The sequence below is a fragment of the Macaca thibetana genome, chromosome 14 (genome assembly GCF_024542745.1).
Source record: "Macaca thibetana thibetana isolate TM-01 chromosome 14, ASM2454274v1, whole genome shotgun sequence".
In the NCBI taxonomy this organism is placed as follows: Eukaryota; Metazoa; Chordata; class Mammalia; order Primates; family Cercopithecidae; genus Macaca; species Macaca thibetana.
The window spans coordinates 44,855,359-44,876,155 of record NC_065591.1 but is presented as its reverse complement, the minus strand read 5'-3'; the positions used below and the strand labels follow the sequence as shown (position 1 = coordinate 44,876,155).

The window sequence follows — 20,797 nt, the reverse complement described above, 5'->3', positions numbered from 1 at the left end:
CTGGCATTGTTGAGTTCCCAGCAGAATGCCTTCATATCCCTGGTAGACATACAGTCCACTCTGCTATTAGTGCATCCATTCTGTACAAGAGAGCCCAGACCTAGGTCCCTACCCTATGCCTAACTCTAAGAATTCCATAGCATTTAAGAAGGAATGAACCCCTGGAATTTTTGCTTCTGCAGGCTGTGGCATCGCGATGCTGATCATCTCTGTCCTAATAGCCATATACTACAATGTGATTATTTGCTATACACTTTTCTACCTGTTTGCCTCCTTTGTGTCTGTACTACCCTGGGGCTCCTGCAACAACCCTTGGAATACGCCAGAATGCAAAGATAAAACCAAACTTTTATTAGGTAAGTTTGGAAATATCTGCTTTAGGTGTGTGTATTCTGAACTATCCATTTATTCAACAAAATAACTGAACATATATTATGCATGCTAGGACCTATACTATGTTCTGGGAACACAGAGATTACATTGAGCTATCAAATATACTTAATTCTAACATTTAAGGAGTTCCTGGCCCAGAGAAGGGCATAATCAAATTTTTGTTTGCTCACGAATAGCTGGAATCTTTGTTAAAAATGCAGGTTCACAGGCCCACAAGATAGTCTGATTTATAGATTTGGTTGGGTTCAGAAAATTTGCATTTAAACAAGTCCTTGTAGAATCTTATTTTGTTTTATAGTGTTTCTTAGACTAGCAGCATTACCTGGATGGTGGTTAGAAGCCCCCCTCTAGCCTTTCTGAATAAGACTTGCATTTTAACTAGGTTCCCAAGTGACTTATCTGCATGGTACAATTTGAAAAGTGATGGTCTAATTCCTAGAGTCCAGGTGAGCGATCCTGCGGCCAGACTTCACAAGATACTGCTCAGTGCATGGGGTGAACATGAGAGTGAACCCTTAGACCACTCTGATAAAAATGTAGTGTCTAGAAGAGGGCCAGCTACTGGGGAGTCAGGGAGTGTTCCTGGAAGATGTTTCAGATGTGAAATAGATTGGGACTTGAGGCCTTGGGGAAAAGCGTCAGCTTCTTGGGTCAAGGGCAAGAGAGTGAATATGAGGAGAAGTAGGGCAGCTATGTCAGGAAGTCTTTCTGGTCTATATCTCTGTCACTGACTATGTATGTCTGGGTCAGGTAACTTCTCTCTGGATCTGTTTTCCTTCTCTGAAAAATAGAAATAAAAATGTTCTTCCACTACCTACCTTATGGGGATTGCTGTAAGGAGAAAAGAAATGAGGGGTGTGATACACTTGCAGAAGTATACAACTCTACAGATAAAAGGTGCTAGTAGTAGTCACTTTGGAAGCTCTGGTCATTTAAAAGGGGACCTAGAAACAAGTAGTTTCTTCTTTCCCCAGTAGATCTGTTAATTCTCCTCAGCTAGGTCTGTGCCAAGACCAGCTTTCTGTGATCTCTGTATGATTGGCTCTTAGTGTTGCCCTCCAAAACCAGCTTTTTTCATGATGGAAAGCACATTATTTAACCCTTCAAGTAGATTAAGGGCAAAAAGATGAATTCTTCCCTCTCACAGACCCAGAGAGATGCCATTCTTTTCTGCATTTTCTGCCATGAACATGTGTTTATTTTATAGTCTCTCTCGCTCTCTCTGTGTGTGTGTGTGTGTGTGTGTGTGTGTTTAAAGCAGGCTGAGCATGTTGACTGGATCAGGCACATGGATGGAGGCCCAAGAGGCACAGAAGCCCCTGCCCCTGGCTTCCAGTTTGGCTCACCATCACCTGGGAGACATGAAAGGCAGAGCAAAGACATGACACAGCTCAGCTCCTACTCAACTGGTACAAAACCATTAAAACTATCCTAGCTCTGAGCGCAAGGAGACAATGCACATTTTTCACTCTGATTGTTTCCTGCGAGTATATGACCAGGCTGAGCAGATTCTATCTCATTCTTACTCAGTGTTTTAATTTTTTTTTTTTTTTTGGTGGAAATAAAAACAAGGTGTCAGTCCGCACTCTTTCTTTGTGCAACCCCTCCATCTGTCGTTCTCTGTGTTATCAGCACATGAGTGTGTTCTGTTCCTCGGGCCAGGCTATCCCTTCCTTGCAGGGGTATCGGTCCTTTGGAATTCGGGGGTGACTTAGAAAAGGTGATAGTGGCCTGATTTGCAGAGCCCCACGCTCTGCTGTACAAATCAGGAGTCTAGACAACGGATATTCCCAGGCTGTTTCGCAAATGGTCATATTGAGCAAGGCTTCCTTAAGAGATGGACAAACTCTTTCCCCCAGCATTTCCCATCAGTTGCCTTCCAGTTTCACCTGCTCTCTCGCAACCCCACAACTACCCACACCCTGTGACTGCTGGGCAAAAGGACTCACCCCAGGAGAAAGGGACTGAATGGCTAGCTATTGTGACCTTCATGTGCAGCGCGGAGCTGCCCCATGACGCTCTCAGTGCTGCAAGGGACACATTCCATGGAGATACCAGGCAATCATACCCACTCCCGCCCCAGAGGAAAGCCCTGGATCTGTGCGTGGGGAGAGGCAGCGCTTGTCACGTCTTTCTCTGATGCAGGTTGTAAGAGAGGCTGCCGTGTTTAGGGTGACTCAACTCTTCAAGTATCTGTAATGGAGAATGACTAATCTGCGCCCTGTCAAGTGAGACCAGCGGCTTTATGTGAAAATAGGAGCTAGCTGGGTCACGTAAAATAGGAACAACATAAATACCATTTCTATTTCCGGAATGGCTTCATTTTCATTAGAACTTTAATTAAATGATTCCTTTTCTCCCTGGTCTTTCATGTGCTTTCATTTATTAATAATTGCCCGAGTAAAGAGAATCCCATTCCACAGCTTCCAATTTAGGACGATCATTCTCTGTTCTTTGTTCGGGGTTGCTGGGCCGCAGAGCTCTCTGATGAGATGGCCCATCATTCCTTCGCCGGTGGACCCGAAGGCGCCGGGCGCTGGGAAGTATGCTCCTGCCGCCCAGTGGTGGGAGGGGATATTGCAGGAGGCTTGAGGCTGCGGAGCGAGCGAGTAGGGATCCTGGGAACCCTGCTGCATTGCTGCAGGAACGGTGACCTTGTGCTGCTGCGGCGGCAGTGATCTGCAGACATCCAGAGACGCTCTCTAGGGAGGCTGCCTGCGTGCTTCAACAATTGCAACTTGGGAAGCAAGAGATTTGGTGTTTGCCCTCGTGTTAGTGATCGCTCCAGTCTTGGGTGGATATAACGTTTGGCAGGAGGGCGAGAAATAACTTACGTGCTTATTTACAGAACAGAGATATGGAGGGTTCTTTAATTGTCTTCATTCATGTCATCGCTGGGGGAAACAAAAGCTTTCCTGGTAAACGATTAGGTGGGAATCTTCCTGGAGCTGTTATTCGATTAGACTAAAGAAGATACTTTGAACAGGAAGATATTTTTAGGCCCTGAAGTGGAGATTCTCAACAAGGGGAGATTTTGCAGGGGACATCTGGCAATGTTCAGAGACATTCTTGGTTGTTGCAGCTGGATGGGCTCCTGGCATTTAGTAGGTGGAGGCCAGGGATTCTGCTAAATATCCTGCAATGCACAGGACGGTCCCAGAGCCAATAATTATTAAAGTTGTCCTTGCAGGGTTAAACAAGAATTCTAGACAGAAGTATTGTGATAATTAGCATTAATCAGGCTGTGCTTTGACTCACTTCCTTGAAACCAAAAGTTGAGTAACACTACATACATTTGCATCCCCGTTGTTCCTATAGATAAGATTTCTGATGTTAGAATCATAAGGCTTTTGTTTAAGAATTGCTTAAGCAGATCCTGAATTCCAGCAAAACAGCTGATGCCAACCAGTTTAAAGACTCCTACCAGCTTTAAGCAGTGGTTCATGCCTGTAATCCCAACACTTTGGGAAGCCAAGGTGGATGTATAACTTGAGGCCAGGAGTTTGAGACCAGTCTGGGCAACATGGCAAAACCCTGTCTCTACTAAAAACACAAGAATTATCTGGGAGTGTTGGCGCACACCTGTAATCCCAGCTACTTTGAAGGCTGAGACATGAGAATCGCTTGAACCTTGGAGGTAGACGTTGCAGTGAGCAGACATCATGCCACTGCACTCCAGCTTGGGTAACAACTGTCTCAAAAACCAAAAAACAAATGAAAAAAGGTTCCCACAGAGGAACTGAATCAGTGTGAGAATACATTTCTTCATCTCTCTGTTCCATGACTTCACCCTGCACCCTTCAACCTACTCCAAAACCCTAGCCCCAAACTCTTTGGGGAGATGGATTTGAGGTTTCCTCTTATCTCCTTGTTCAGTGGCTCTTATGATTAAACCTCTTTCTCTGCTGCAACCCAGGAAACTCTATTTGTTTCCTGCGAGTGTATGATCAGGCTGAGAGATCCTATCTCATTTTTAGCCAGTGCTTTATTTTTTAATTTATTTTGGTGAAAAAAAAAAACAAGGTGTCAATCCCCAGTCTTTCTTTGTGCAGCCTCTCCATCTGTCATTCTCTGTGTTACCAGCACATGAGTGTGTTCTGTTCCTGGGACCAGGCTATCCCTTGCAGAGTATTGGTCCTTTGGAATTCTGGGGTGACTTAGAAAAGGTCCTCTTTTCTTAATTAAACCTCTTTCTCTGCTGCAATGCAGTGTCTTGGTGGTGTATTGACTCACTGTGCCCATTGGGCAGTGGACCTATTGCGGTTACTTTATCTGACCCCAAATGCCATTAGCCCAGCTATTGAGAAACCTTGGTCTAAAGAACTACTGAAAGGCAAGGGATTCTTATTATTGTTTCCAATTTTTACCCAACATTCTAAGAAACTCTGCAGTGTGTATGGGAAGCGGTAGGCAATTTATGGCAGGCAAGTGGCCTTGTGGGAGATGATGTTGAAGACTAGAGATACTCTCTCCAGAAAAAGCTATGACAATGACGATTGAGTTATGGCTAAAATTTATTGAGTGCCAGCTGTGTGCCAGGCTTCGTGGGAAGATTTTTCATTTGTGATCTCTCTTCATTTAGTCCTTACTGCAACCCTGAACAACAATGTCCAGAAAATGGAGGCTTGGATAAATGGAACTCATTCAAGCTCTCAGTAGTAGTGGAACGCCTGAACTCACATTCTTGCCCACTTTGCTCTTCCATAGACAGCATAAATTGGGAATCAAGCCTGCTTCTTAAAATTATTTATTTATTTTAGAGAAAAGGTCTCATTCTGTTGCCCAGGCTGGAGTGCAGTGGTGCGATCACAGCTCACGGCAACCTTGAACTCCTGGGCTTAAGCAATCCTTCTCCCTCAGCCTCCTGGGTGGTTAGGACTATAGATGTGCAGTACTGCACCTGGCTAATTTTTAAAATGTTTTGTACAGATAGAGGTCTCGTTATGTTGCCTAGGCTGGTCTTGAAGTCTTGGGCTCAAGCCATCCTCCTGCCTTGGCTTCCCAAAGTGCTGGGATTATAGGTGTGAGCCACCCTGCCTGGCCACTTTTTGTTATTGTTGCTCATGGTATTTAAAGACAATTTTAACACATTCAGTATTTTTAAATGGGGAGATTTCATGTAAGTTTATAGATTTTTTGCATCTTTTGCCGCAACATCTGGAAAAGCTTGGCACTGATTGGCTGGAGTGCTCTCTGCTTGGCCACAGTCCCCACCTCTCTCTATTATTTTCCAATTTTATGCCTTCCTTATTTGAGTCATCATCCTGGCTTCTGTAGGTGTTTGAATTTATAATCCCTGCTCCCTATTCACATTGGAGTGCCTAAGTCATTGACTCCAAAGAGAAAGCTTGTTTACATCCTGGCTTGATGTATGACCTTGGCCAGCCACTGCATCCCTCTGTGCCCCAGTTTTCCTTATCTGTAACATAGAGATAATAACAGTACCTTCTCACAGGGGGTGGTATGAGGCTTAAATTAGTCAATGCATGTAAAGTACTTAAAACAGTGCTGTAAACGTGGTAACTGCCATATGAGTGTAAGTTGTTGTTGTTATTGTTACTATGTGCTCCTTCGCAAAATAATGTCCTTTGGGATTAGTCCTGGTGGATTCTTTATTTAAGGTATTTGTCAGTTGATTTGTATTTTAAAATCTGTTAGAGAGGCATTGTAAAATGGTCAGAAAGACTTCAGATTCTTCCTGTTTACAATGACAATAATAATATATACCTCCTGGATTTTATGAGGATTTCATGAGATAATCATTAAAGTGCTCAACACAGAGCCTGACATACCAAGACTTACATGGTTAATTTCCTTTCTCCATCCCTGCCTAGATCAGGCCTTCTCAGCCTTGGTACTACTGATGTTTTGGACTAAATAATTCTTTTTTTTTTTTTTTTTTTTTTTTTAAGAGACAGGGTCTTGCTTCATCACCCAGGCTGGGAATGCAGTGGTGTGATCATTTCTCACTGCAGTGTTGCATTTCTGGGCTCAAGCAATCCTCCTGCCTCAGCTTCCCAAGTATTTAGGACTATGGATGTGTGCCATCACGCCTGACTAAAGGACTGAATAATTTTTTGTTGTGGGGGGCTGTCCTGTGCACTGTAGGATATTTAGTATTAGCATCCCTGGCCTCTACTTATTAGATATCAGTAAGCACCAGGTCCCCAAGGTGTGAATAACTAAAAATGTCTCCAGACTTGCCAAATGTTTCCTGGGGAGAAAACTCATCCCTAGTTGAGCACCACACTGTTAGGTCCTGTCACAGGCTCCCCGGTAGATGGTGTGGTTGCTGCCTCTGCCTACCCATGTGAGAGTAGAAAGTACACAGCATGTGTATCCTAGAGTGCTTACTGAATGTGGTGCCAGGCAGTGGGTCCAAGGTGAACTTCTTCGAAAGCCTTCTGTAGCAGTACCCTTCAGGAGGTCTGTTTATTTTCCAATTAAATTCATTTCAGCAATTTATTTGTTTTCTGCAGAGTCATAAGGATCTGGGTTCAAATCCCGATTCTCTTCCTCATAAGCTGTGTGGCTTCAGTAGAGTTACCTACCTCTTTAAGCCTGTTTCCTTGTTTTGAAAATGGAAGATTACAGTACCTCCTGCATAGGCTCTTGTGAGGATTAAATGAGATAATGCACACAAAATGCTTGCCCACCACATAGAGAGTGCTCTGTATACAAATGCCTTTGTCATCAATACGAGGTGCAGTTGTGGGGACTGGGGGCTCTGATGGAGAAAACATAATTCTTTGGTTCTTTTATTAATATATCTGGCTTTGCCCAGTTAATACTTTCCTGAAGTTACTCTCTAATATTTGGCAAATGTTTTTGGCATTTGTTTTTAAACTGCTGCCGAGAGATGCATCTCTGTTTTCTGTACAGATTTCACTGTGTTTCTATTCTGTCCTCTCCTAAACAGATTCCTGTGTTATCAGTGACCATCCCAAAATACAGATCAAGAACTCGACTTTCTGCATGACTGCCTATCCCAACTTGACAATGGTTAATTTCACCAGCCAGGCCAATAAGACATTTGTCAGTGGAAGTGAAGAGTATTTTAAGTAAGATGACTCTCTTTTTCTTTTTTTTACCTTCTAAGAGAAACCCAATGAATTAATAAATATTCAATTTGCAGACCAGAGGTGTGGGTGGCCCAAGGGATGAGACCAGAGAGGAAGGTTTTTTCCCTGGTTTGGCTTCCTAGAGCAGATTGTTGTGTCTAGTGAGCCTGGAAAGCAGAGCTGGATGAACGATGGCAGTAGGAGCAGAATCAGTGTGGCTATAATTCATGATGTTGATGAAAAGCCCATTGCAAAACCTTGATCCAGTGTAATCTAAGTGGACTGTCAGTTAACCAGATTAGTTTTTCTTCCATCTGCACTTGGCTTCAGGGAAGAGAGGCAAAAAGAAAACAAGTCATGTTCAAAGTTTTAGTTTAAATAAGAAGAAATTCATTTTTTTCCTTTTTTCAGAGCTTTGCCTTAGTTTTGTATTTTTCAATATCGGTTTTGCTAGACATTGGAGATTGAGGTTCAGGGATACTTGAAGATCCTTAGCTACCACTGGAAGATTTAGTGAAGTTCATAGAATTATTTTTTTATTTTCTTTTTTTTTTTTTTTTTTTGATATGGAGTCTCGCTCTGTCGCCCAGGCTGGAGTGCAGTGGCGCGATCTCGGCTCACTGCAACCTCCGCCTCTGGTTCAGGTGATTCTCATGCCTCAGCCTCCTGAGTAGCTGGGACTACAGGCTCGTGCCACCATGCCTGGCTAATTTTTTGTATTTTTAGTAGAAACGGGGTTTCACTGTGTTAGCCAGGATGGCCTCGATCTCCTGACCTTGTGATCTGCCCACCTTGGCCTCCCAAAGTGCTGGGATTACAGGCGTGAGCCACTGCGCCCAGCCATGAAATTATATCTTAGGGGAGATAAATGTAGACAGAGTTCATCATAGGGTATGTAAAAAGTGTTCTCTAGCTAAACTTTAACTCAGAGGTTGTAAATTCAAATGCACTCAGGCATGGCAGAATTATAAATGAGTAAAGTGAAAATAAGTGAGATGATAGGGAGGGGTGGGGACTGTGGCAAACCAAAGAGGCTGCCTGTCACAGGTAAGGGAGGCCACTGGTGCTCAGCTCCTGTGATCACTGCCTTGTGAAATTGTGGGGCAGTGCTGCCAGAGCTTCTATTTTACAATCAAAGATGGAAATAAAATCTGGATTTTTATGTATCTCTCCTATTTTAAATGGCAGCAAAATAATTCAAATAGAACATGGGGATCAAATAAAATGCATTAATCAATGAGCTTCCAGTTTGTGGCTTTCACTTAGATGGTAAGTGGTTGCTAATACCTCGACTCTTCTCTCAGTTGTCATTAATTCCTATTCCTGTTTTTTTCCCCCTGTAGACTCAGAGTGTACATGGTTGTTCCTTGTAGAACAAAAGGGAAAGTTACCTAATCGATTAAATAGTCCCCTTTGACCATAATTATCATGGTATTGGGGTGGGCCTTTAATTATCCCTGAGCACTGAGCAACTGCGTCTGACCTGGTATATGATGAAATCTGAAAGACTGCCAAAAGCAGGTTTGCAAATCATTTGCCAGTACACCTAATCCATGCAGTCAGGTGTACTAGAAAGTGATTTGCAAGCCTGCTTTTGGTGGCCTTTACTAATCCTTTGGGGCCAGTCTTTATTTCTAAGAAGAAATGTCATCAGGAGTTTCTTGGGACTTGTTTGAGGTCCTACAATTGAAGTGTGGAGCAGTTGAGACGGCTAAGTCGTGGAATTGTTGACTATGTGGTTTACCTATTTTGGGGATGGGACATGGGGAAGGTCCCTTTCCTCACTTGGCAAATATGGTCCTCAGGGTTTTGCCTTGGAACCAAGTTTAGTTCCAGCCTTGGTCTGCCCTAGTCAACTCTGAGCCCAGGTTCTGCCAGGGTTTGGGCCTGAAAGAGGCTCTGTCTGCACAGAGTTGGCCATCCCTGTTATGAAAAACATGGCTGTGTGTTGCCAAAGAGCCTCTCAAGCTAGCCGGCTGGACCAGGAGTCAGGCTGCTGCCTATATTTCCCTCGGCAGGTCAGAACGTTCTGGGCCATCATTCCCACAGTCCTGCGAGCCTGGATGCTGGCTTGCCTGTTCTTTAGGTCACAGAAAAATGTCAATCTACAAACACAGCAGTTTCACAGAGGATGTATGTCTAGATGGTTGTGGAGTAGAAGGAATTGTCTGAATCTGTTATCAGGCACTGTCCCTGAAGCTGCCTCCTGTCCTCAGGGGTGAGGCTGCCCTGCTAGCCATTTGGCCAGGCAGGCCACGATGTCTTCATTTTCTATACAAGTTGCCAGCAGCAGCTACAGCTGACCAGTGGCCTCTTCTGTCGGCAGCTGCTCATCTGTCTTAGAATGTTTTGCTTGAGCAAGGTCTAGGCAGCCCTGCTTTTATAATTAAGCCAACCTTAGCCTCAGGAAATGCCCAACACAACTTGAACTACAATCCAGGGCCACATTTTTAGTCATTTAGCATGTGCAGTTTCCACTATGTACTAATTTTTAAAATTTAAAACCACACAAATACTATCAGAATAAGTTCGCATAAAAGAGTAGAGCAATAGAGGAAACACACAAAAATCACCCTTGACGGTTCAGAGTTTCTGTTGCACTCCTCCTGGGGATGTGCTAGTGAGAATGGAACTGACAGCCTTGTCCTGAAGCCTGCCCAGGGCCATGAGTGGCCTCCTAGCACATAATCAAGAGCAGGGTAAATCCAGCTGGAGTCTCTGCAGATGGCTGTGGGCAAGAGCCCAGACCAGCAAGTTCCCCACAGCCTGATGTGATTAAGTCTGCGATGGTGGGGCGGGTGGAGGATGCTGGGGTTTTGTGCAAGGCTCCTGGCTCTACTGGAGGCTTAAAGCCTGCTGCCTGTCACCTCCCTCTCTCCTCCTTTCTATCACTTCCCCCATCCCTCCCTCCAATTCTTAGGTACTTTGTGCTGAAGATTTCTGCAGGGATTGAATATCCTGGCGAGATCCGGTGGCCACTAGCTTTCTGCCTCTTCCTGGCTTGGGTCATTGTGTATGCATCCTTGGCTAAAGGAATCAAGACTTCAGGAAAAGTAAGCACTTGGATTTATCTAAGTAAGAGAAAGCTGTGGGACGCCCAGGGGTGGTTGTTTTGGGGAGCAGGCAGAGCACTGGGAAGAGAGTCAGGAGCTGTGGATGCTGATTCTGACTCTGCCCTGGAGCAGCTGAGGGGCTGTAGGCAAGTGACTTCACTTTCATCTGCAAAATGGGGATAATAATACCTTTCTTGCAGGGCTGTTTTAAGGGTTAAATGAGACACATATATACAGAGCTCCCAAGGGATGGTGGGGGTACTCTGATTAGGATTTCCTTCCTTTCCTCTCAGGGGCGGCCACTCATTCAGCAGAAGGAACCTCCCTGATATCATTCAGTCACTTCCCCTAAACTCTAGAATTTGTGCTGCCGGCCTTTTGCCTCTTAGTCTGGCTGCCAAGTTAGTTATTGCTTCTGCCAAGAAGCTGGCTGAAGATCAAGACTGTGTAGTAGATTCCCTTTCCTCACTCCTGGCCACCATGTTCGTGGCCTTCCTTGCCTTTCTTTCAACCCTAAGCTTGACACTCTTCTACCCCACGTGCCCCTAGCACTAAAGAAAGATGGTCCTGCCCGTGGAATTTTGGCTGAGCAATTACTTGGTAAGGGTCACTTAGTGATCGCTTGGCTGGGCCCTTTGGAGATGACGAAACTCCCACCCAAGCTCAGTTCCAAGCCACAGAAAGAGAGGAGCCCATGGAACCTCAGGCCACACTGGGCATTGTTGTAGCATTCACAGTAACATTTCTTCATCTCCTTGCAGCCTTAGAAAAACCTACTGAAGGCTGGGCGCAGTGGCTGTAATCCCAGCACTTTGGGAGGCTGAGGCAGGTAGATCATATGAGGTCTGGAGTTTGAGACCACCCTGGCTAACATGGTGAAACCCTGTCTCTATGAAAAATACAAAAATTAGCTGAGCATGATGGGGGGCACCTGTAATCCTAGCTACTCGGGAGGCTGAGGCAGGAGAATCACTTGAACCCAGGAGGCAGAGATTGCGGTGAGCCAAGATGGCGTCACTGCACTTCAGTCTGGGCGACAGGGTGAGATCCTGTCCCGCCGGACACACACACACACACACACACACAAACACACACACACACACACAAAAGAAAGAAAGAAAAGAAAAGAAAAACCTACTGAAGAATTAACCAGTTATTCCAATACCATGCAATAATATTTAATTACCCCAGGAGGTATTTGCATGTTTTAGGATGAAACAAAAATGTCTTTAAGCCCCAAAGAATGAGGATGTAATGGGGGATTCTGAGACCATAGGTTATGGCGTTGAGATTTGGTCTGTTATCCAGGCCAAGAATTTCTGCGATTGTGTTACAATCAACCAACTTCTGAAGGATCGGGTCTCATCGGGAGGGTAATCAGTGCCATCTTTCACCCCCAGGCATGCTTCGCACCCCCCACTAGACACCCAATCCTGGCACCTATTAGCCACATAGACCAAACTGTCTTCTCCCTAGGGACATGGACATTTTTTGATTATGGTTCTTATTAGTGCTTGCTTTTCATGTCATCTAATTCCACAGTGACTTGAGTGGTAGATTCTGGCAGGTTTGTCAGGGTTACCTGAGGCAGGTGGTACGCCTAAAATCACAGAGTGTGGGGAGAATCAGGCCAGCTAGAGAGAACCAGCCCGGGAGTGAGGAGACCTGGGCCCTTGTCCTTGAGGACTGCTCATGGTGTTTGCTGTGTAGGGGTATCTCTACTTGGGCGGTGAAACGTGGCTGAGCTTCTGATTTTGCTCTTAGCTTTTATTTCTTTTTCTTTTTTTTTTTTTTTGGCCAATAAATGAAAAGCACATTTTCCTAGCTGTTTTAGAAGTTCTGTTTCCTCATTTCTAAGGTGAGGGCAATTGGACTGGGTGATGTCTAAGGCCCTCTAGTTCTAAGATTATTCTGTCGGACACTTGCTGGGTGACTTGGAGGTTTGGGGGCACTTTTACTCTGTGACCTCAGTTTCCCCTTCTGTAAAATGAGAACTGGGATTCAGTGACCCCTGAGGAACCTGCTGGCTTTGAGTGAGTACCACGAGACTGGATTGATTGTTTTTCTAAGGTTACAGGGAGATGGGAAATGTTAACTTGACCCTTATGACAATACCCAGCCTGGCCTGAAGTTTCCCGGACCCCTCACTTTCTGTAGCTTGGAGCTGAGCTTGGGTGGGGTTTCCATAAACGACAAAGGGCCCAGCCAAGCGATTGCTCAGTGAGACTAGCCAAGTATCTGCTCAATCAAAATCCCATGGGCAAGACTGTCACTTCTGTAAGTGGCCAGATAGGTGTCTGTAGTATAGGCTGGAAGGTGAGACTGCAGGAGGAGAGGTGATAGGTGAGGAGGGTGAGAACAGCATCTTTTAATGATGTGAGGAAGAATGGCCTGTGGCTCCAGAGTCAGACCAATCTTAGTTCAAATCCTGGCTCTATCACTTTCTAGTTGTGTGACTCCGGACAAGCTATTTAACCTTCGAAACCTATTTCCTTCTCTGTAAATTGGGGATAATGGTGCATAATACTTAGGATTGCTATAAGGATTAAGTGAGATATGCATGTTACTACCTGGTGTATGGTCAGTTATTAATTAACATTATCTCTTTTCATGTTTATTATTCTGAATGGCTGCTGTATCGACTGCGTATTGTGCCACTTTGACATCTCCAGAGCAGAGGCTTTGTTGGGGAGATGGGAAGAGAAAGAGAGCTTTGTTGAACACTGTATGCCAGGCATTGTGCTGGCTGCTTCACATGCATTAGAAGCACATTGATTCCCACTTTGTAGAGAGAGACTGAGGCTTGTCAAGGTAGAGTAAATTGCCTGAAGTCATAGAGTTTTTAAGTGGCAGTAGTGGGATTTGAATCCAGGTCTATCTGGCTTTGAAGCCGAGACATTTTTTATTTTTTTTTTATTGAGATGGAGTCTCACTTTGTCACCAGGCTGGAGTGCAGTGGCGCCATCTTGGCTCACTGCAACCTCCGCCTCCTGGGTTCAAGTGATTGTCCTGCCTCAGACTCCGAGTAGCTGGGACTACAGGTGCCCACCACCATGCCCGGCTAATTTTTTTGTATTTTTAGTAGAGACAGGATTGCACCATGTTGGCCAGGCTGGTCTTGACCTCCTGATCTCAGGTGATCCCCCTGCCTTAGCCTCCCAAGGTGCTGGGATTACAGGCGTGAGCCATCGCGCCCAGCCAGCCTAGACTTTTTCTAATACAAGACATTCTCTCCCAAGAAGGGGTTATTAAGAATAGATAGTAAATGAGGAATTCTGGAGCCATCATTTTCATATAGTGGGGAAAAAATCTCCCCACAGTGAATCAGAATCTGCATTTCTACCCAGTCTCTGCTGTGTTGCTGTGTGGCTTTGGGCAAGTCACAGGATATATTACAGCTTCATTTCTAGCAAAATCAACAGTTAGAATATTCTCTAGGATTCTTTTTATCTTATTAGTCTGTGTTCTTTTGGAATGGCATGGCAGCCAGTTCTTTCCACTGATTTAGAATTTAATTCTTGGTGATAGATTTCATAGGCTTTCTGGAATAGGAAGTTTTGAGCAGGTACGTTTTTCTTTCAGATCTGCCAACTTATCTCTCTGTTTCATTGAGAAAAGTTTCCAACCAGAGATCAATGATCAATTTCTATTTTAAATGAAGAACACCACCAGAAATAATGAATCACAATTTACTATCCTGCCCTGGCCTGTGCAGACATTAATCATAGAGCATTATTTGGGAGCCAAGGTGGATGCAGCAGCTTTATGATGAACTCCTTTGTGATTGAAATCCCAGGAACACTGTCATTTTTATGCAAAAGAGATGTCATCCTCCTGCAGCCAGATAAGCTCAGTTCCTCTTGTTTAGGGCCTTAGGAGACAGGACTAGCAGTTTGCTTCCTCTGAGACAGGTCTTCCTATTTCACTGTTGGAGACTTTTCCAGCAGCTAGAATTTCAGAGGCACGGGCGACCAGCATGCAGCCTGAAGGTCAAATGCAGCCCACCTGCCCTCAGGGGCGCCTCTGCCTGAGAGTTGTGGCAGCGAAGCAAAGCTAACCTAATTAGCTTGTACAGGCTGGTGGGCTTTTACCACCTGTTCAGGGGTCTCATGGTAAGAAGGATGCCTGGAGGTGTCAGGCCAACAGGCTCAGATGGGCGAGTCAGTGTCACTCCTGCCAAGTGTAATTCATTACTGTTCAAGTTTAATTCCTCTGACAATACAATGTGGAAACAGGTGCCTTCTAAATCTCCTCTGACACAGAGGAACTAGCTGTGCAGAAAGCCTCCATGCCCACCTGACTCACATTTGAGGCATTCCCAGGATTTGTAAACCAAACTGTTGGCCCTCTCAGTTCACCATGATCACCATCTAAAAATGAATGCATCACCTGGGCGAGGCAAGCAAGTGCCTAGAGTGCAAAATTGAGAGGCACTCACTCTCAGGTTCCCGAAGCACAGGGCCAGCACCTGACAGTGAATTCCTCCGTAAATTTTGCACCCTAGATGCCTCCTGTCTCACTTGCCTCCCCCTAGTCCTGGCCCTGCCATACACATTTCTGATCGTGTGGCCCACAGAATGGCGTTCATGGAAAGAGTGGCTTTGGAGTGGGGAAGCTTTGGGCTTAAATCCTGTCTGAAGACTTTGAACGAGATATTTAATCCCTTGTGAGAGGCTTAACCTGAACCTCAGTTAACTTCTCTGCAAAATGGGAGAAATATACCTGGCCACAGAGGGAACTCAGGAATGATGGTGTCTAAACAGCCTCCAACAGTGAAATGGGAACAGTTGTATCTTAAACTCATGCCAGCCTTGGAGATTTCCTCCTTAAGCCACCGCCATCTAGGTCATGTCCTCTCCCTCACCTCTTCCTTCCATCCTCACTTCCCACCAGCCCCAGGTGGTCAGGGGATGGCAAGGATACTCCTTATTTGTCTCGCATCCCATCCCCGTGCTGTTTTGGGGGCAGGAAAGTCAGGCTGGTCAGGGCCTGCCCTTGTAGCATCTCCTCTTCCCAGCCCCACCTGACAGCTGTGAGGCCAGCCCTGAGATGTCAGATGCCCTTGGATTTCCTAACATCCACGTGTGGAAGGGCTTCACTTCTCCTTAGACTTCAAGGGGAGGGAAGGAGAGAAGCAGGTTTGGTAGAAAGAGAGAGGAGCTGGCTGCTGCCCCTCCCTTCCATCCCTAGTACTACAAGTTCTTTGAGACAAGGAGGGAGGAGAGACTGCTGTTCTGTGGGGCAGGGAAAAGGTATCCCCGGTGTCGCAGTAGAGAGAAAAGGAGGGCAGCCCATCCCTGGCAGCTCTGAACCTGCAGCCAGGAAGAAGGAGTTTGGCCTTGAGTAATTGGGTTTAGAGACAGAAGCAACTTCCCCATTTCAGTTCATGGCAACGCCACCCTTTCAGTTGCTGAGGCCAAAACACTTGGGGGTCACTCTGACTCTTCTGTTTTTCTCACACTCCCCATTAAGTCTGGTGGCTCCTCTCAAAAATGTATCTGGCAACTGTTTCTCACCAGCCCCATTGACAACACCCTGGCTGGAGCTATCCCCATTCTTTGTCCCTTGCCTGCTGGCTGCTGCGGCTTCCTTGCTGTTATCCCTGCCGTATTCTTGCTACATAGCAACTGGGAGATTCTGTGGAAAGGTTAGATCCTGTTACCCCTGTGCCTGAGTCCCTGCCATAGCCCCGTTGCCCACAGAGTAAGAGCTCTGCCTGGCCTCACCTAGTCTGCCCCTCCCTACTCCCACTTTGCCCATCTCTCCCACCTGTGCCCCATCTCTTGCCACACTGGCCTCTGCTGTTCCTAGGAGTCAGGCACACTCCCTTCTTAGGGCCGTGATTCCAACTGTTCCCTTCATCTAAAATGTTCTCCCCGACATCCAGTTGGCTCACCCTGACTTTCTTCCTTGACCAACTTCTCCCTGAAGCCTTCCCAACCATCCTCCCCACACCCCACCCCACTTACCCAGCTCTAATTTTTCATTTTTTCAATCCACATATCACCTTCTAATATACCACAAATAATACTTACCACGATTCTTGTTGATTGATGATCTCCCCAGCTAGAACGGAAGCTATTCAGGGCAGAAATCTTTGCTTTGTTTACTGATAGGTCCTGAACATTTAACTGTCCCTGGCACATATGAGTTGCTCTAAATATATATATAAGTATGTATGTTCATTTGAACAAGTGGAGTGACCCCAAGAGTTATAGAATTATATCTTTTTTTTTTTTTTTTTTTGAGACAGAGTCTCACTCTGTCACTCAGGCTGGAGTATAGTGGTGTAATACTGGCTCACTGCAGTCTCTGCCTCCCGAGTTCAAGTGATTTGCCTGCTTCAGCCTCCTGAGTAGCTGGGACTACAGGCGAGTACCACCAGGCCCAGCTCATGTTTGTATTTTTGCATTTTTATAGAGATGGGGTTTCACTCTGTTGGCCAGGCTGGTCTCTATCTCCTGACCTCAAGTGAGCCGCCTGCCTTGGCCTCCCAAACTACTGGATTACCACGCCTGGCCTCCAAGAGTTATTTCTTCATCTCAGCTCTAAACTTCCCCAACTCATCTCCCCCTGTGAGTCCTTGAATCTGTCCTCACCTCCTGAAATCCCACTTACTACCATGCTGGAGCCCCTACCAGGTACTCAAGTCTGTGCAGGCAGCGTGTGGCGGGGGCCCTGTGTCCCTCTCATGGGGCAGGTATTCCAGTTGCCCTCAGAGGGAGGACTGCAGGTGGGAATGGAGGTGGCCCTTAACCAACAGCCATCACCCCATGGATCAGAGAGCCCAGAGTGGGCCTGGATGGAAGCTTAACCTCAGCCTCTCAAGTGTCTTTTTTTTTTTTTTGAGACAGAGTCTCGCTCTGTCACCCAGGCTGGAGTGCAGTGGCACGATCTTGGCTCACTGCAAGCTCCACCTCCCAGGTTCATGCCATTCTCCTGCCTCAGCCTCTGTGGAAGGGCCTGCCCTTGTAGCATCTCCTCTTCCCAGCCCCACCTGACAGCCTATAGTCCCAGCAACTGGGACTATAGGCACCTGCCACCATGTCTGGCTGATTTTTTTTTTTTGTATTTTTAGTAGAGATGGGGTTTCATCATGTTAGCCAGGATGGTCTCCATCTCCTGACCTTGTGATCTGCCTGCCTCGGCCTCCCAAAGTGCTGGGATTACAGGTGTGAGCCACTGTGCCCGGCCTCAAGTGTCTTTTAATGCACTTTTTGGACTGTAGCCTACCTACCTGTAAGCCGAGCATTGTCAATGCTATTAAGTTGAGGACTGGTGAGTCTTAGGCCAGACTGAAATGGTACTTCTGTTTCCAGTGCCCTGGGCCAGTTCCACTTTGTGTGTATTGTAACACTGTACTCTTCCAACAGCCCCGTGAAGAATCTACTGTTGCTGCCACTTTGCAGGTGTGGGCACTGAGGGTCAGAGACTTAGAGAGGTTAAGTTGCTCCTCAAGGTGATCCAGTTCGTAAGTGCTGGAGTCAGGATTTAGACCCAGGCTCGTGGGACTGCAGAGGCTGAGCTCTCACACTGTTCCTTCCACTTCTGCCAAATCCTGGTCCCAAGCCCTCACCTTGAGGTTTGATGGACAGGTATGGAAGGAAAGGTCCCCCCACCTACCACGTTCAACTAACCCCCAAGTTCTGCTAATGTTACCTCCCAAATGTTTCTCTTTTCCTTTCCTTTTCTTTTCTTTTCTTTCTCTTTTTGACATGGAGTTTTGCTCTTGTCACCCAGTCTGGAGTGCAAGGACGTGGTCTCTGCTCACTGCAAACTCCGCCTCCTAGGTTCAAGCAATTCTCCTGCCTCAGCCTCCTGAGTAGCTGGGATTACAGGTGCCCGCCACCACGCCTGGCTAATTTTTGTATTTTTAGTAGAGATGGGGTTTTGCCACGTTGGCCAGGCTGGTCTCAAACTTCTGACCTCAGGTGATCCACCCGCCTTGGCCTCCCAAAATGTTGGGATTATAGGCATAAGCCACCGTGCCCAGCCTCCCAAATGTTTGTTGATGCTGGTCCCTCCCTCTCTTCCAGCATCCAGGAGTACCCTTTGGTTGGCATTCAGGACCTCCTATGACATGATCTTCTCCAATGTCTCTAGTCCTCCACCCCCGCCCCCCACTCTTAGCCTCAAGTTTATGCTGTGCTGATAGTGAGTAGGGCTTTGCCTCACACACCTGCCTTGCCCATGTGCTTCCTTCACCTTCCCACCTTGCCTCTCCTCCTCTAAGCTGCACTTGTCCAGCTCAGTGTCATCTCCATGAACCTCTTAGTAGACTTCTAGGTTGAGCACAATGCCCTTCCCTGAACTTCCATAGTGCCCTGTGTGTAATTCTCTAGCTCATTATTCAGACATTGTCTTTGTGTCTTCTAGGTTAGGAGTCCCTTCACCTTCGTGCAGCTGATGCCTGGCACAGTGGCCAGCTCATAGGAGGCCCTCAATAAATATTTGTTGAACTTAATGGGATTTAATAACCCGCTGTTATAAATCAGGCACCACGCTAAGTCCTATCCATGCATTAGCTCATTGAATCCTCACGATTGTCTGTAAGAAGGGCGCTATTATCCCTAATTTACAGATTCAGAAACTAAGATTCAGAGAGCGTAATACATTGTCTAAGGTCACACAGCTACTCAGTGCCAGAGGTACAATTTCATTTGAACCTAAATGCGTCTAATTCTAAGATCACGTTCTTTTCACCTTACGGGACTGCCCCACTTATGTGTATAAACAGGGACGGAAAGCTTAAGCTAATAGGATTCATCTTTAATGGTGGAATTTTGGTGCTCTACCAGGGGTGGAGTAGGAGTTGGGGAGGAGGGAGGCACAGAGCCCCCCTCCCTCCTTCCCTCTGTGGTTCCCTAAGGAGTTGTGTACTCATCAGCTGGGCTGGGTGACATCTACCCCAGCCTTCTGGCTGTAGGCCGACTCAACCCACAGCCTCAGGTCTCTCCTAAGAGGCTTTATTTCTAGCTCTCTCTGACTCACCTTTGGTCCCAATGCCTTCCCTGCTTCCCCAGCCCTGTCTGCGTTTGGGGAGAACTACCCTGATGTGCTCTCTGTCACCCGCTTGTGCCGGGGTGGCAGCCCTACTCCTTCCCCGAGCAACGCTCCTTCTGCACAGGTGCACTCTGCAGGGCTGCTCCTTCCAGCCCCTCTGCCCATGGCTTTTCTAGGTGGTGTACTTCACGGCCACGTTCCCGTATGTTGTGCTGGTGATCCTCCTCATCCGCGGAGTCACCCTGCCTGGAGCTGGAGCTGGGATCTGGTACTTCATCACACCCAAGTGGGAGAAACTCACAGATGCCACGGTGGGCTTCTAATTTTATTTATAACTGGCCCGGGGGGGAGTGGTCCTCTGGGATGCTTGGGCAAAAAGGATTAGACGTCCTCCCCCAGGGAATCCCAGTGTGTGCGTTTATAAGAGCCTGATGATCTTGGTATATTATGCACTCAGGAAATATTTAATGAGAAGTGGACAACTGAGGGTTTTTAGATTCCTGGAATAGTTGTCCTACATCTGGGGTTATAGTAGAGGCCGAAAATGAATAATGAAATCCCCTTAATAGCTTTGGGCCAACTCACACCACTTATCTGTTACTAATTATAGAGTGTCAGAGCGTAGTTTTGCTGGTGGGAAAATAACAGCATTTAGTGTAAACCACAAGCGATTCTATTTTTAAAATATTTTTACCTGAACCTTTTAAGGGCTCAGACACGTCTGAATACTTTTATACACCCACACAGGGCCAGCACAAGCTGAACTTTCTCTTTGCATATTCTGTACAGGCACATCTAACTCTAAAATTTCCAACTCAAAAACTACAAATGAGGGGGTGATTGTTGAAGGGGAACTGACTTTTCTCACCTTAAAGAAAATTCTGCTTTTCCAGGGTGTGTTAAGAACGCATAGCTAGGATTGAGTTTGATTGCACGTAACAGAAAGTCTCCACTTAATGGCAGGTAGGACGTGACACTATAAAGTCTACAGTGGCATAGAGGTTGCTTTACTAAGATTGGGGCTACAGAGTTTCAGAAATTTAATAGCAGTTGTAATCCGCAGAAATGTCAGTTAAAAAGGGTTTTGATTTTGCATCCGTTAATATATTTTGCTGTTGTAAATTATTATTTTCTGAGAGTGTATTGACCTAAAGGAAGGACTCTCCCTTCCGTTTAGCTTTACGGGAGAGAAAAGATGAGCATGGCATGTAGTGTAGTTTATTGAGTTCCTCACCTTTGATACAGGAAGTTAAAATCTCCCAGGTAATTTACTGTGCCTTTGGTTTC

General features: G+C 46.1%; 1 protein-coding gene across 1 annotated transcript in view; it reads left to right on the top strand.

Annotated features, from left to right (window-relative positions):
• The window catches only part of SLC6A5 (solute carrier family 6 member 5), a 54,394-nt gene that overhangs the window by 7,792 nt on the left and 25,805 nt on the right, over nt 1-20,797 (top strand). Inside the window, exons 5-8 of the mRNA XM_050755387.1 lie at nt 183-356; nt 7,313-7,454; nt 10,375-10,507; nt 19,687-19,821. Of these exons, the coding sequence (XP_050611344.1) occupies nt 183-356; nt 7,313-7,454; nt 10,375-10,507; nt 19,687-19,821 (584 nt within the window). The remainder of the gene's footprint in view (nt 1-182; nt 357-7,312; nt 7,455-10,374; nt 10,508-19,686; nt 19,822-20,797) is intronic.